Here is a 14,407-nt window from a genome sequence, read left to right on the forward strand (position 1 = left end):
GAAGTTATTGCAATTAGTCTTATTGGATTCCGAAGGAGCAGTGCTGCCAGAGACAGTTTACGTTGACGACGGAAAATAATTTTTTCATATATCTTCGATATGATGCAATATTATTGAAAACTGATAAAACTTATCAATTTAGACGGTCGTTGGCTACGTTTTTCACATAATTGTACTTATTCTAGGAGAATTGTATTGAGCATTAGAAGGTAAAAATTGACCAGCTTCTAGTACTGCCATGGAAGCACCTATCTTTATGAAAATAGGCTTTTCGTGTTTCTTGACTCCACCGTTTTCAGGGAAAAATAGTTTTGAAATCCTACATGCACTAGAAAAAAGTTGGGCATGAAAGGGTTAAAGGGGAATGGCTTATGGCACAAATAGTTACAGGGTGTTCGTAAAAATGTATATCTAGGATGCCCAAAACCTTAATATCTGTTTTAATGTACTTTTCATTTTATTCATAAATTCGTAGAAATCTTGTTAGCAAATAAAATCGTTCCAATCTGCATTGATGCATTATATAAATATATCTATATTCTCTGTCTGCCACAGTGCAAACAAAACTATGAAATATAAAATTAAATTTTTGTTTGACCTTTGTTTACTTTTTATTTAAGCTTCGTTGAAAGCTCGCTTGAAACGAATATAACTGCCCCACGGCTTAAAAACGGCTTTAAAACCAACTGTCAAAATTCTATTTGAAAGAAAATTCCGACCAAACCGTTACAATCACAGATGTTGGTAGAAAACAAGAGAGAAAAGTTTTCTCTTTCATTAACAGCTATGAACTGTGTTTAGCCAGTAACGGTTTTTTTCTGGAATTTCCTTTCAAAGAGAATTTTGACAGTTTAAGCAAATACAAATTTTATTTGTATTTGGTTTAGGTCTTTCAAGGTCAGTCAGGCTTTTAAGTCGTAATCATATGTTTGTTGAGAAATAACTGTCATGGCACCAATTACAACCAATGGTTCAACCACCTCAAATTGAATGAAAACATGCATATGTATACCAATTTATTTTCATTTTGTGCATGGAATAGTATGTCACTACAAAATGCTGTACATCATTGGCCAATTATCAACTATCCAACAAGTTAAAGTTCTAAGTTCAGAAACATATTGGCTACAAATTGACAAAATTGTTCTCAGACGCTATGGAACGAGACCTTTGACGAAGAAAAGCTATTTTACTGCAAGAAAATATCGGAATGAAAAACAATTCACCATGTTGTCTAATTTGCTCATTCTCTTTAACTTAAATTTGTTGTTTTTTAACATTGACGTGTAACGCAGATCAGAACGCAGCCATATAGATGACAGCATCGTTTCGTTAAAGCTTACCAAATATTTTAGGCCGGTTTTAAAGTTAGTCCGGTTTAAAAACTGTTGGTACGCCTTTGTGCTTACGGCTATTATTAATGTTATGAGATGAGTCATTGATAAACAATTAAAATATCATATCTTTATGGCGGGGTGTATTCTAAGTACAACAGCCACCTTTCTTTCGTTAATTGAATGCGTCACGCTTTGGTTCAGTAATACTCTAAATCACACACGACGTATTCTGTGTAGATAGCAGACGAACCAGGCGGTCTAATCTTAGAGGTGGATTAACGCAGTTTATCGGTGAACGTTTTCACTAGATTGTCCCAAAGCAGAGTGAAGAAGAAGTGAGTATTCTAGATTGCATGAAGATATCAGTTAAAAGAAAACGTCGTTTGATAAAATGATTACTGATTGATAAAAATTTACCTATTGGTAGAGCTTAGTCACACGTTAACCTTCCTTCTATACAGACGTTAAAATGTCTGGATTGTGGCGGCAGCTTGGTTGCATTTCAAGCGGTAGGCGGTGCAATCTCATCAATCTGATTTCAGCTATAATTATTTTACCATACATCATCAAATTTATAGGAGTGCTGCTGTTGTTCTGTGGAGGAATACATATTGGATGGAGTATATTTCATCTTTATATGGCTGGTAACAAGTGGGCTGTCGGAATAACCATCGATGAATATAGATTTGCTATTTTATCTTTTTTCACCGGAGTTGGATTCATTTTGCTTATACTAACATTTTCCAAAGAATGGCTGCCGACCAGTGCTTGGTTGGTAGGTTGAATTTTATATTTAATATGCCTTGAAATCTTTCGGAAACCTAGCTTTTTCTTGTATTCCATTACAGATGATATCCTCCTTATTTTTTCTGATCAATGGAATATTCTTCACAGCTATGCCAACGGATTACCCAGCCACTGTTGCTACACGAATAATAGCAGGTGCGTGTAATTTTAGTGAGCAGTTAATGAGCATGATAGACTGACTAAATTTTGAAGCGCATCTTGTTGCATTTCACATTTGTGTAATACATCTTTATTGGAATACTTCGATATTCACAACGCTATTTGGGTATAGACTGAATAATAAACAAGAATTCAAATTTACGCGCAAATCGATTGAAATATGCAAAAATGTAGATCTAGATATAACTGCCTCGAAACATTCGAAGATAAACACCATGTCTCGAACAAGGATGTTGTGAGCAGTAACGGGGCGTTATTGCTATCGAGGAATATTGCATAACAGTAAACGATCGTGTTATAAATAGATTAGTGGCTTGGTGAAGTTTTGTAGTTTGTTTGCGGTGATACAATCCGCTATGTGTTGTACTGTTTAGACCTTAGGTTGCTGTCAGAGTGAACGCAGGAATTTTAGCTGAGCCAATCTGAACTTGAAACCTGGTAGATGCGAGAAATCAGTGTTGAGAAAATAATAGTGAGGATGTCATCGTAAAGGTGTATTTAGCTTCCACGCTGGCATGCTCGCTGTGATTTGCTGTTGCGTGTTTTTTTCTCTTTCTTGGTACTATAATAGTTGGAACAATTCAGAAATTCAGAACGAAATTTGACAACATGCTGCTAGGAGAAATAAATAACGGCCCAGTAGTCATCTTATACACAGAGGGAGAGGCAGTGATTAGTGTGTTGAAGCAAATGATACCTATCATTTGAGAATATTTTATCGGAGGATTAGAGTTTGAATTGCTGCAAATATCATGCGATTCCATTGATATAGTGCAAGGTGCTTTCACAAATAACACTTTGTCGACGCGTATCAGCAGCAGCAAGAAAGTTCGCAAGTCAGTATCAGTGCCTGCGTCATTCGCGATTTGGCCAAGATGCCATAAAAGTTACTGTTTGGCCATTCATCGAACACGGATGTATACAAAATGGACGCGATTGATCAATCATTCAGAATTAAGATAATAGCAGAGATGATGCATTACTGCTGACCACCCTATTAGAGTTCTTCTACAATTGAATTGAGGTATTTAACGTGTTCATGTCTTTGCTGGCGCATTAGTTGGTTGGGCTGGTTAGATGTATCTTGAATGTTGGGGTTGCTTTTGGTGTTGTCAGAGCTAATTCTGTTTGGCGTGGGTGGCATTTTTTTTATTAAATTTAACGTATATTAAAACTTGACGCTCCTGACTCTTGCGATAGAAGACAAGGGGATCATCGGGAAACTCTACCCTATTCCACGCTCTTCCAAACTTTCTTGCTTAACCATCTCGCGCATTACAACAAAAAGCAAAAATTGACTCACTCTTAGTCATTAATAAAGAGGAGAACCATTGCCAGCAGACCAACCCCTTGATCGGCTGCTACTACGCGATTTGGTATTCTATATGAACGAAGCGGTTGCACAGTATCCCGATACGGACCCAATGTCGTGCCTCAATATCCCGAAACTGTAGTATTCTTTTATGTTGACCAGTGAACTTCGGGTCATAAATGGCAACGTTCTTCTAATGGATCAGGAATTTGTGCAGAACCTGGAAGTGTTCTGTGCTACAGTGGCACCCGTTAGATGCTTAGGATAACGACTTCCATCTAGAAACGTTCCGCCTCAATATCATCGGGAAAAATGATTACCTCCGTGTAGCGGAGTTTGGAGAGTTGGATGTTGAATAATTGTGCCGCCATTGGAAGGTTGACCGAGTACAGAGATGGCAGAGGTCGTAGAAATTATGTCCTTATGTAGCTGCGATTATTGCACCTACTGAGCTGCGCATGCAGGGAGCTCACTAGCTGACAGAAAAACGCGACACACTAATACAGCAATGGAGTCTCAAAATGGTACACTTCCCTGACCCAATCAGCCCCGGGAACCCCGATTTCAGCGAATGTCTACTGGATATCCGTGCACCGTGGCTAAGGTGTGAAGAGGAATGGGCAGGTGAAGACGAGATGTCAGCAGTCTCCGTCGAAACCAAGTCGCGATGTTACGCGGAACCTTGGGGATTTAGTGGCACCTGGACCAGACGATGTCCAAAATTGCTCACGATGGCTGTATGTTTCAACATGCCGGTTACGCATACCACGCATACCGCACTCGTTCCTCATCAAAGTATTGAAGATGTACAAAGTTGATCCTATAGTCGTGAGGTTCCAGCGGCAGGCGATGGCGACAAAACTGCAGCTCAGAAGTGGGAAAGACGTGTTGTGGTCTAGAACGCTCCGCATCTTGATGGGGAGATTTCAAGGCGATTCGTTCAGTACGATTAGTAGGACACTGAATCGAAACGGGCATGGCTATCAGATAAGGTATGGAAAAAACTCACCGGAAGAGATGATCTATACCTTCTACTTTGACGATCTCAAGATCTATACTGATTCGACGGAACGACTGGGTGTAGTTGTCAAACTAGTCGCAAGGATTAGATGTGACATCGGCATGGCGTTTGACCTAGAGAAATTCGACAAAAGCGAGATAATTTGGGACATGGTTCTTGGCGAATCGTGCAAGTATCTCGGATAACGGCGGTTCCTCAGGATTCACCACACCGACATCAAGCTTAAGTTTCGAGACAAGTTCTTGAGTCGATCAAACTGCGTCTTGAAGTCTTTCTTGAACGCGGAGAATCAAGTCAGAGCAATCAACACGTTTGCTGTCCCTGTGTTAACCTACAGCTTCGGCGTCATCAAATGCAGCTCGACTGTCCTAGAAGATCTTGAGAGAAAATTGAGGAAAGCGTTTAGACAAGCAGGAATGGGTTATCCTCAGTCGGCGTTAGAGAGATTCAAAATGTCACAGGACAAAGAATATTCGACATCCAAGTACTATGCGTGGTGCCTCGACTGCGAGAATACTTTTTTCTTTTTTTACAATGGAGAATGCATTTACGCGCTAACCCCATACACGTGCTTAGTAGTTGACAAGCTACCACACGGAAGTGTACTGGAGTGTCGGGTTCGACCAGGACTAAGCTAACGGGTAACACCGACTAAACTCCATTGAGCTCCGCCATATTTCCCCCAGGAACTACCCCCGGCATTACTTCTGGGGGGATGGCAGTACTAAATGTACTCAATCACTCTCACTCACGCACGCGCACATCCAGTATGAGGCTTACTTCGGTGCTCGCTCTGACATTCCATGTGAGGGCTTACTTGGGTGCTCACCCCTGCTCACCTTTTACATTCCATGTGAGTCCTCTAGCATACCATGCGAGGCTGACTTGGATACTCACGCTATCACCTGATTCGTACCACTCTTGTACACCCTGTCACTCACGCTAGCATGTGGGACATTTTTCTAGGTTCCCACTTCTGACATACCATGTGAGGCTTACTTGGGTGCTCACCTTTTACATATCGTGTGAGGTTGACTTGTGTGCTCACATCTAGCATACAATGTGAGACTGACTTGAACGCTCACCCTACACTCTTCCGCCACGCCACGAGGTATCAATAGCGATAGTTACCAACATTCTACGCTACGACCCTTCCACCTCGGCATGGGCAGTCCATGCATACGTCTATTCACTCACTTTTCTGCCATGATTCGGTGTGACTATCGCGGTTGCCACCCGCTGCGCTACACTTGCCTCAGCATGAGCAGACCATTCGCTCACTTCTCCACGCTCGGCCTCTTCCGCTCTAACTAACCAATCACAAGTTGCAGGCAATCTGAGTGGTTGCAGTCGAGACTGCGTTCCACTTCTCCAGCGCTTGACACATCCTCTGGATAAGGGTATCAGGGGTTGTGTTCCGGCCGCAGACATCTAGCATTGCTCTTCTTTGGGCGTCGAAACGAGGACATACGAACAGTATGTGATCCACAGTTTCGTCAACACCTGGGCAGACTGGGGCCTCTGTGTTCCCAAACCTGTGCAGGTTCTGTCGGAAGCAGCCTTGGCCTGACAGGAATAGTGTCAGATGGAAGTGAACTTCCCCATGGGGTCTACCCACCCAGCTAGATATGTTAGGTATCAGCTGATGAGTCCACCTGTCTTTCGAGGAGTTATCCCATTCGCGCTGCCATCTGGTGACCAAAGCCACCCTGGTACGCTCGCGGTCTGCTCTAGTGCCACGCAGCTCAAAACACTCCTCGTCTTCCCGAATGACCAGCCCGACTGGTATCATGCTCGCTATCACGCAGGATGCATCGTGTGATACCGTGCAGTAGGCAGATACCACCCTGCGGCTCATCAAGCGGTAGGTGCTCTCCAGTTTCCGAAGGTAACTGGTTACTCCCAGTGTTCTCGCCCAGGACGGGCCACCGTACCTAAGGATAGATACGGCAAAGCCTGCCAGTAACCTACGTCTTCTGGTGCACACCTTAGAGATGTTGGACATCATCCTCGATAATGCCGCAACAGCCGTCGAAGCCCTCTTGCACGCATAGTCGAAATGGCTGCCGAAGGTCAGCTTGTCATCTATGATGACCCCAAGAATCTTCAGACTTCGCTTTAAAGTGATCACGACTTCTCTCACTTGGATAACTGCATGTTGTACCTACTTGCGGTTGTTGACGATAACCACCTCCGTCTTATATTGAGCGAGCTCCAGGCCTCTCGCGCTCATCCATTCCGTCACTGTGCTGATCGCGTGTGTTGCAGTCAGTTCTACCTCGGGAATTGAGTCCCCGTAGACCACCAATCTTGACACCACGAGGGAACAGTCTCAGAACCCCGTCATACATAAGGTTCCTTAATGCCGAGCCCAGAATCGAGCCTTTCGGGACTCCTGTGGTAATAGGAACGCTTCTCTGGTCGGCATTGGTCTCGTATAATAGTACACGGTTCTGGAAGTAGCCTTCCAAGATCCGGTACAGATCCACCGGCAGGTTAAGCCGGCGCACAGTGGCGGGCCTTCAAACAAAAGTCGGACAAAACCTCAAATGTTACCTAATTTGGCTGAAAATCAAAATTTAAGCTAATTTTGAGGTGCTGAGCTCATTTTTGATGTCAAAAGTCGTAAAATATTAAATGCATTTTTCCATAGAGTGTCATTGAACCTTTCTTATAACTATGATCCCGTTTTCATGATAGATTTTCCGTTACTGTTCACCAATGTCAGCAACATCATAAAAAATGAAGAACACTACTTTAAATCCATTATATAACGTGTTGGTTTACTGTAGATTGTCTAACTATTTTACACAAAACACCATGCGTCTCCATATCAGCAACAAAGCTTCAAAATCTCCTTAAAAAATTTGCGCGCCTATGCGCAGAACGAGACCATGATATTCGAAAAGTGGAGGTTATTTCCCATAGAATGTATACTATGTATCCGTTCCGAAATGATTCCGAAATTTGTACAGAATACATTAGTGAAAAAAGTATGTTTGTTCTGACCCCCTCAAACTTAGTTAAACTAAAAAGTCATAGTTCCAAGTAAATTTACCGAATGTATTTTATTCACTAATTAAGTTCTTTCGTTCCTCTACACAATGAAATTAGTTGTGTTAAAATCGGACCAAAATCAAAAGAGCAACATGCATTTGAAGTGAACAGAGGAATGGTGGTTTCGGAAATGAAAATCATTAAAAAGTCAGGACTTTGCTACGTTTAAACTCATGTTAAAAATCGTGTTCCTATCCAATGATCATAATAATAATTTCATAATTTTGAATATACATCATTCAATACATGAGAAATTTAGGAAAAATATAAAATATCAATATTTCAAAAATAAATTTTTGAGGTTTTGGCCAGTCTCCAGCCACTGTGCGGCGTAACGAGAGCGCGACGGCATCCCAGCTTGCACTGTTGAATGCGTTCTTTTCACTAACGCACAGTATCGAATACCTTGCCTCGCCAAATGAAAGGTACAACCTTACCATCGGTTGCTATTGATTTTTTTAGTGATCGGCCCTCCGGTTCCGGAGTTACGGGTTGAAGAGTACGATCACACAGCAAATTGCTATATAAACTGGTACCTCCATGATGATGCAATACATATTAAAATGTGTGCAACATTACTTGGATTTGCGTGTCTAGATGATTATTGACCCATCAAAGTCGCTTTGGCCACATTAGCCACCTATAAAGTTTCTTGATGGTCCCGGAGAACCTAGGTTAGTGTCATACCCTTTTATCAGCGAATTCTATACCGATTTTACAAACTTGGTTTTGGAAGCCCCGGTGGAAGTATACAAATTCAGAAGAACAAAACTGATATTAAATTTCAATTTAATTCGACTTCCGGTTGCGGAGTTATGGGTTGTGCAGTGTGGACACAGAGAAAACGATTCAAATCGATACCGTGATGAATGCAAAGGGGAATTTTATTTTGCTAAAATGAGAGTCAAATGTCTCACATTTGCAGTTCTTGATTTCTGATCGCCCATTGAAGTCTTGTTGATCACATTGACCACTATAGACGGCTCTGGAAGAGCCCGGAAAAAGTTGCCATCATTCAAAATTAACAAAATCACATTAATTTCTCGGAGATGGTTCAGCTGATTTTAACAAACTTAGCCTCAATTGAAAGCTTTATTATTCATATAGATTTCCATAAAATTTCGTACGATTTTTGATGCCCAGACAGAACTCTTCTCCAGAAAACCATTCCCGCAAAAGCAACAATTCCTAGAAATAATATTCCAGTATGTACTCTTTCTCGGAAACGCCAGAATGAACTAATCCTATTCCTCAACTACCTACGCCCATGAACTTAAGCTAAGGCTTTTGAATAATTTCAAACATACCAATGTGATAAATCTAAAATATACACCCAAAACGACGCGCTCAGATTTTCTGTTTTTGGGCTCACAATCTCATTCCCAAAAGCAATCCTTTTTGAACATTGAGCTATTCGCGCACATTTCGAGATGAGCGCAACGCTCACGAAAAATAAACTGTGACACACACTCACACACAAGGAAACTTTGTTAGTATTTCGTTTCGTATCTTTCTTCTACACCTCACATGCCCCTCACCCAACCACAACAAGCAATCTCATCACCATTGCTGCTGCATTGCATTTTGTTTTGTTTCATTCTTTTCTCCGCTGCTATAAATAGCTCGTGACCTGAAACTTCTAGTAAAAAAAATCTGATATCAGATTCTAGATTAGAACCGACAATCCTCTATTCGGTAAAAACACCTCTTTACTACCCGTACCATGACGACACACTGGTGGAGTAGTTAAATGGCATATATAAGATTCACGCTAATGATGACTGAGATAATAACGTTTGCCTCCCCGCCGCCGCGTGGGTATTTCAGCATCGTTGTCATTGACGCATTTTGCTTTGTACCATATTTCCCCGCTGTTATTAATATTTCGTTTGTATGTATGTGTTGGGAACTGCCCTACTAGAAAAAAATATCAACGGGTAGCATCAGGACTGGAACCGACAAACATCTACTCGCTTAAAAGCCTACTTTACTCCTTAGGCCATAACGACACATAATGGGTAGTCGTTCGAATGGATTATATAAACTTCGCATCATTGCAGCAGCGATCACAAATGGGACAGCATGGAGACGATGGTATGTGTTATTCAAGTTATCTCTGCACTGCATGAGACAACAGCGTGTAGCTATGGGGTACGATATTGTATTGCAGAAGTATGAGGTTGGTTGAACACTAACGCATCGTTTGGGAGCTTTTCGCTCACAATTCGAGAGCGAAAAAAGCAGAATCAATTCCGCTCTCGAAGATTCGTTTTGGGTGTATGATATTATTTTGGTATGCTATTTGAAATATCATTGGTATACCCGCAGTGTTGACAAAAACATGATTTTTGGCATTTGATTCGATGTATTGAATTTCGAACAGCTATAGCCTGTTTTAGAGACATTCTAACACCATACATCCTTCGGCAAAATTTCTCAGCATATCCTTGAGTACACTTCTATCTAATTCTTGACATACTGCAGGAAGAATTGTAGTCTGTAGAATTGAAAATGCAAAAAGTAAGTTTTCCCATACCAATTACAATACAAATTTCAAACGCAATGGGCCACGCCGGGTCATAACCAATCGAACCCAAATTTTACAGTTATTTCGGACCCCAAATGGAACCAAAAAAGTGCTGTGCTGAAAAAACGATCATTTTGCCCCACCCTAATGGTTATACGGATGTTCGGGTTTTTCGGTCTATAATATAAGAACGGCTGTTTTGTACTGCCCAACGTTTCGACCACTGTTTTCGGCCTTTTCAAGGGTAATAAATCTATCGTTCTTCGTCAATTTGTCGTTTACCAACGATTGGATGGTCTATGTACTGTTTTTCATATACATGGGTGTGGTGGGTAACAATATTTAACTTGTACATCACACTATACACCAAAATAGGCTAACATGAATAAAACATTGCACTTAAGCTGTTTCACCCTCAAAAAGGAAAGCGAATCTCCCAGGTTCGTCGGAAAACGATTTTTAGTTAGAAAGAGCTGTGTATTCGGGTATCCCAGAATTACATCAAGTCAAGAAACTCATCGGGTTTATTTTTTAAATGAAAGGCCTTGGTATTAAGACCACTTTTTTCGGACTGAGTTTGCAAAAACTCTTCCCACTGGTGGATTTCTGTTTTTTTTTTTTTTGAAAAATGGGGCAATTTTGGGTAAAATTTCGAATTTATGTCTCTTAAAGTAGCAACACTATCTTAAATTTTTTCTGTGTTATTTTTCTGGAGATCCAAATGGAGAAATTTAGTGTGTTTAAACACCATTGCAGCCGAAAGGCCAGCTTGCTGATCAGCAGCTCAGTCCTGTTTTGTTCTTTTTAACTGATGTGCACTAGGTAGTTCCGCGCGATGGTTTTGTACTTTCGGCCAGAAGTGCAAAAAACTGTTTCATTGATACTTATGTTCGAAAGTGCAAAACCATTGAACTTCATTGTACCGGTGTGCCTCTATCGAAAGCGACATCTGATAGCGACGAATTTCTCAGGTTGGGGATTTCCGGCCAGTGCTGTGCAATCTCATGATGGTCTTTGACATGTCACGGTAAATATGAAGTGACCGTATCACCACAAAAATGACCGTTATTTCATTTCCATTATCCTCGGATCGTGTTTCAGTTAACTATCTCTCACAGAAGCCGTGCGAGAGAGAACGCATTGAAATGATAGACAGATTGAGAACCATTTATTTTGTATTGGTATGGTAAACTAAATATTATCAGTGTATTGTATTCAGGCAGCATGCGGTGCTTTGTTAATTTTTTCTCCACCTTTCAGCTTCTTTTATGCATAGCTATTTATGTGAAACCGCCTGTTTGTAAATTCTAGCTCGTTGTTTGTAATAAAATGACCGTCATAACCGTATTTAAATTGTTAATAAAACGACGGTCAATTTCTCTTCCTCTCAATAATAATTCCAATGAGTGAGAGATTCAGAAGAGAACTTTCTGACTGCTGTCGATTCATTGGAATGAGAACCGTAACTCAATAAGCATCGCTTACTGCTTTAACTGCTAACCGTTTCATTCTCTTTTGTCTAGCCGGTTTGCCATCAGTACCGTGATGGAGCTCAGCACTGTTTCCGGCCTGTATCCATGCTTATTTGTGGCTTATGAAAAATTCAAACTGGCCATCTCTAATGATCGTTGCATGGTTTAACGTCGTAAAAAAGGGGGTGCTAAACATGAAATCAATTTCTAGAATGCGCGTGTGGAACAGTAATGTCCATTCATGGCACAGATAATAATTAATTTCTGAAAATCAGTTTTTCTTTATATATGTAAGATATACATATTTAGAAATCTAATAGGAGATTCGTGAACATTTTCCTGATTGATTAGTGCAAATATTGTGAAACTCCTTTCAGTATAATGAAAGTTACTAACTATCAAAAACATCACCTTCAAATTACATCTTTAAAGTATCACAATTTAATTCTTACCTGTTTACTAAAAGCAGTTTGTATTTTCCAGGATTCGGACACGGGATTGCGCATCTAGTTATGTCTATATACATAGGGGAAATAGCATCAAAACAATACCGAGGGAAGATGATTGCTATTCTCACTGCCTCTATCACATCTGGCGTAGCAGGTAAGTTATTTAATTTTTTTAAAAGTAAGTTTTGATTAATACGTGCTCTTCTTCAGTGTTCTCGATCATTTCAATGGTAACCACTAATCCGGTGTACATTATTGAACCAGCCATGCATCCTAACCGAGCGTTGGGAATTATCATATTACCGTTGAGCTGCGGTGCTTGCGTACTAGCATTCTTCCTTACAGTAGACTCACCTATCTACACGTTAGCGGTGCGACAAGATGAAACGACTGCAGCGAAAGATCTTAGAACTTTACGGAACCAAACCATAGAGACAGCCTCTACCACCGACGAATTCAATGATATGAAGTTGCTAGTGGCCGAAAGCAGCATGCTTACCAAAATGTTTGTTACCGAAGGAAACTTTAAACCTTTTCAGCTAGTATTAACGTTAAAGTTGGCCAATTTGCTATTTTTCAATTACTCTATGAATTTAGCAAAAATGGCTTATATGTCCGCCATGTTCACCTTAACAGTAACTACTCATAACTGGGCCCCGCCAATTTTAATGCTGAGTAAAATGGTTGCTACCTTTGTTACAATATTTATTATTGACGTATTGCCACGACGTTTTCAGTATGCTATTTCATCGACCTTTACTGGTGCTTTTATGCTAGCTTTCGGTATTGTGCTGGCTACACATGATATCCTACAGCCATGGGTAGCCCCGTTTCTTTATATTACAGCTGAAGTATTTAATGCCATGGGCATGCTGCCAGTTTCAGAGATATTATTATCCGAAGCGTTTCCACCGAAGAAAAAGGTGTTTTCAGTAGCAAATATTCTCATTTGTGAATATGTTGGGCATATGGTTGTGTATATTATATACTTCAATGTACCAAGTGAACCTCAGAATACATACATTAAAACAATTGTTTTCGGTTCAGTTATACTACTTAAATGTTTGATTGCTGTTTTAGTAATTCCCGATACGAGGAACACCACTCCCCGAGAAGCAGTACAACTGTTTGCACATAAGTAATCCGGTGAATATTATACAAAATTTTAGATAGCAGCAACACCAAAAAGCGCGAACTATTCCGTTATTTTGGATACCATTGTTAAACGAATGGTGGTACTTCTGTCGAGCCAATTTTAATATCAGGACAATAGTTTGTTGGAAAAGCTATAATGACATGAATCCTTATCAGTACAAAAATAACACCGACAAAGACCTAGACATATCTGATAACTGGTTATACATTTTTAATGCTCATTGTAAGAAAATAAAAGACTCACAAGAAAAAATGGACTAATCGTTTAATTTATTTTGTTTTATTTAATGCAATTTTGAAAACAGTCCGGTTTCTCATCTCACTCAGTTCAGAAGCTAGAAATCGCTCTGCTGCTATAGCAGGGCAAGTAGTCAAGTCGGTCTATTTGCAAAAGCAAAAATTGATTTCTTCTACCTAGTGTGTAAACGTGAAGAAACAATAAATTCAGTAAAAAATGCTAGTATCATCTTATGCATCCCATAATCTGCAGATTATACTTAAGGTGTAAGGATCAACATTGCTGAAGACTGTGAATTGATCCGATTTTGCTGTAAAAGGATATTCTCATTTAAAGTTATGTGTTGCCTCTCTTTCTCGCAAATACTGAGAATAGGAAATTTCAAAAAAAAATCGGTTGGTCTTCAAAGTTAAATAACTTTTTCGAGGAACCTCCAAACAATATGCAACCTTCAACAAAGCTGTGCATTATAAAATAAGCTATGCGACCATAAGTTTTGAAGTATGCAGAGTTACTGTGGATTTTTCATTTGATTTTAAGTTATTATTTCCGAGTTTCCATATATATTACTATAGAAACTTGAAACCTCTTGTGGGTGAACTAGAGTTATCGGAAAAAGTACATATTTTGCACATGATGTGTGCATCCAATTACCATTTTAATTAGCAGTGTTTCCAAACAAAGTCAAAATTGTTGCCGGTCTACTGATTATGCTCAAAAGCATGAGTCAAGCAGTATCATTTGCTTCGTCGTCGTCGAATGTAGCGACATTTTAAAGGGCGAACACGAAATTATTGCGACACCAAAAATGTCATGCCAATTTTCTTATAATGTTTAAAATCAAACCAAAATTTTAGGGTAGTTTTATACATA

At 40.1% G+C, this 14,407-nt stretch overlaps 1 protein-coding gene across 1 annotated transcript; it reads left to right on the plus strand.

The window, feature by feature from the left end:
• Positions 1-1,763: 1,763 nt before the first annotated feature.
• LOC131690249 (uncharacterized) lies at positions 1,764-13,565 on the plus strand. Its single transcript, XM_058975847.1, has 5 exons — positions 1,764-1,846; positions 1,916-2,112; positions 2,186-2,279; positions 12,176-12,295; positions 12,352-13,565. Exons 1-5 carry the CDS (start codon positions 1,807-1,809, stop codon positions 13,281-13,283), a joined length of 1,383 nt encoding a protein of 460 aa, XP_058831830.1. The 5' UTR covers positions 1,764-1,806; the 3' UTR covers positions 13,284-13,565.
• The last annotated feature ends 842 nt before the right edge of the window (positions 13,566-14,407 follow it).

This window comes from Topomyia yanbarensis, chromosome 3 (genome assembly GCF_030247195.1).
Source record: "Topomyia yanbarensis strain Yona2022 chromosome 3, ASM3024719v1, whole genome shotgun sequence".
NCBI lineage: Eukaryota > Metazoa > Arthropoda > Insecta > Diptera > Culicidae > Topomyia > Topomyia yanbarensis.

What these genes read in the sequence shown, in the direction of transcription:
- LOC131690249 (XM_058975847.1), top strand. Translation starts at nt 1,807, where the DNA reads ATGTCTGGATTGTGGCGGCAGCTTGGTTGCATTTCAAGCG. An exon ending in TGCTACACGAATAATAGCAG is followed by an intron (nt 2,280 to 12,175) that starts GTGCGTGTAATT and finishes TGTATTTTCCAG; the next exon opens with GATTCGGACACGGGATTGCG. An exon ending in TATCACATCTGGCGTAGCAG is followed by an intron (nt 12,296 to 12,351) that starts GTAAGTTATTTA and finishes GCTCTTCTTCAG; the next exon opens with TGTTCTCGATCATTTCAATG.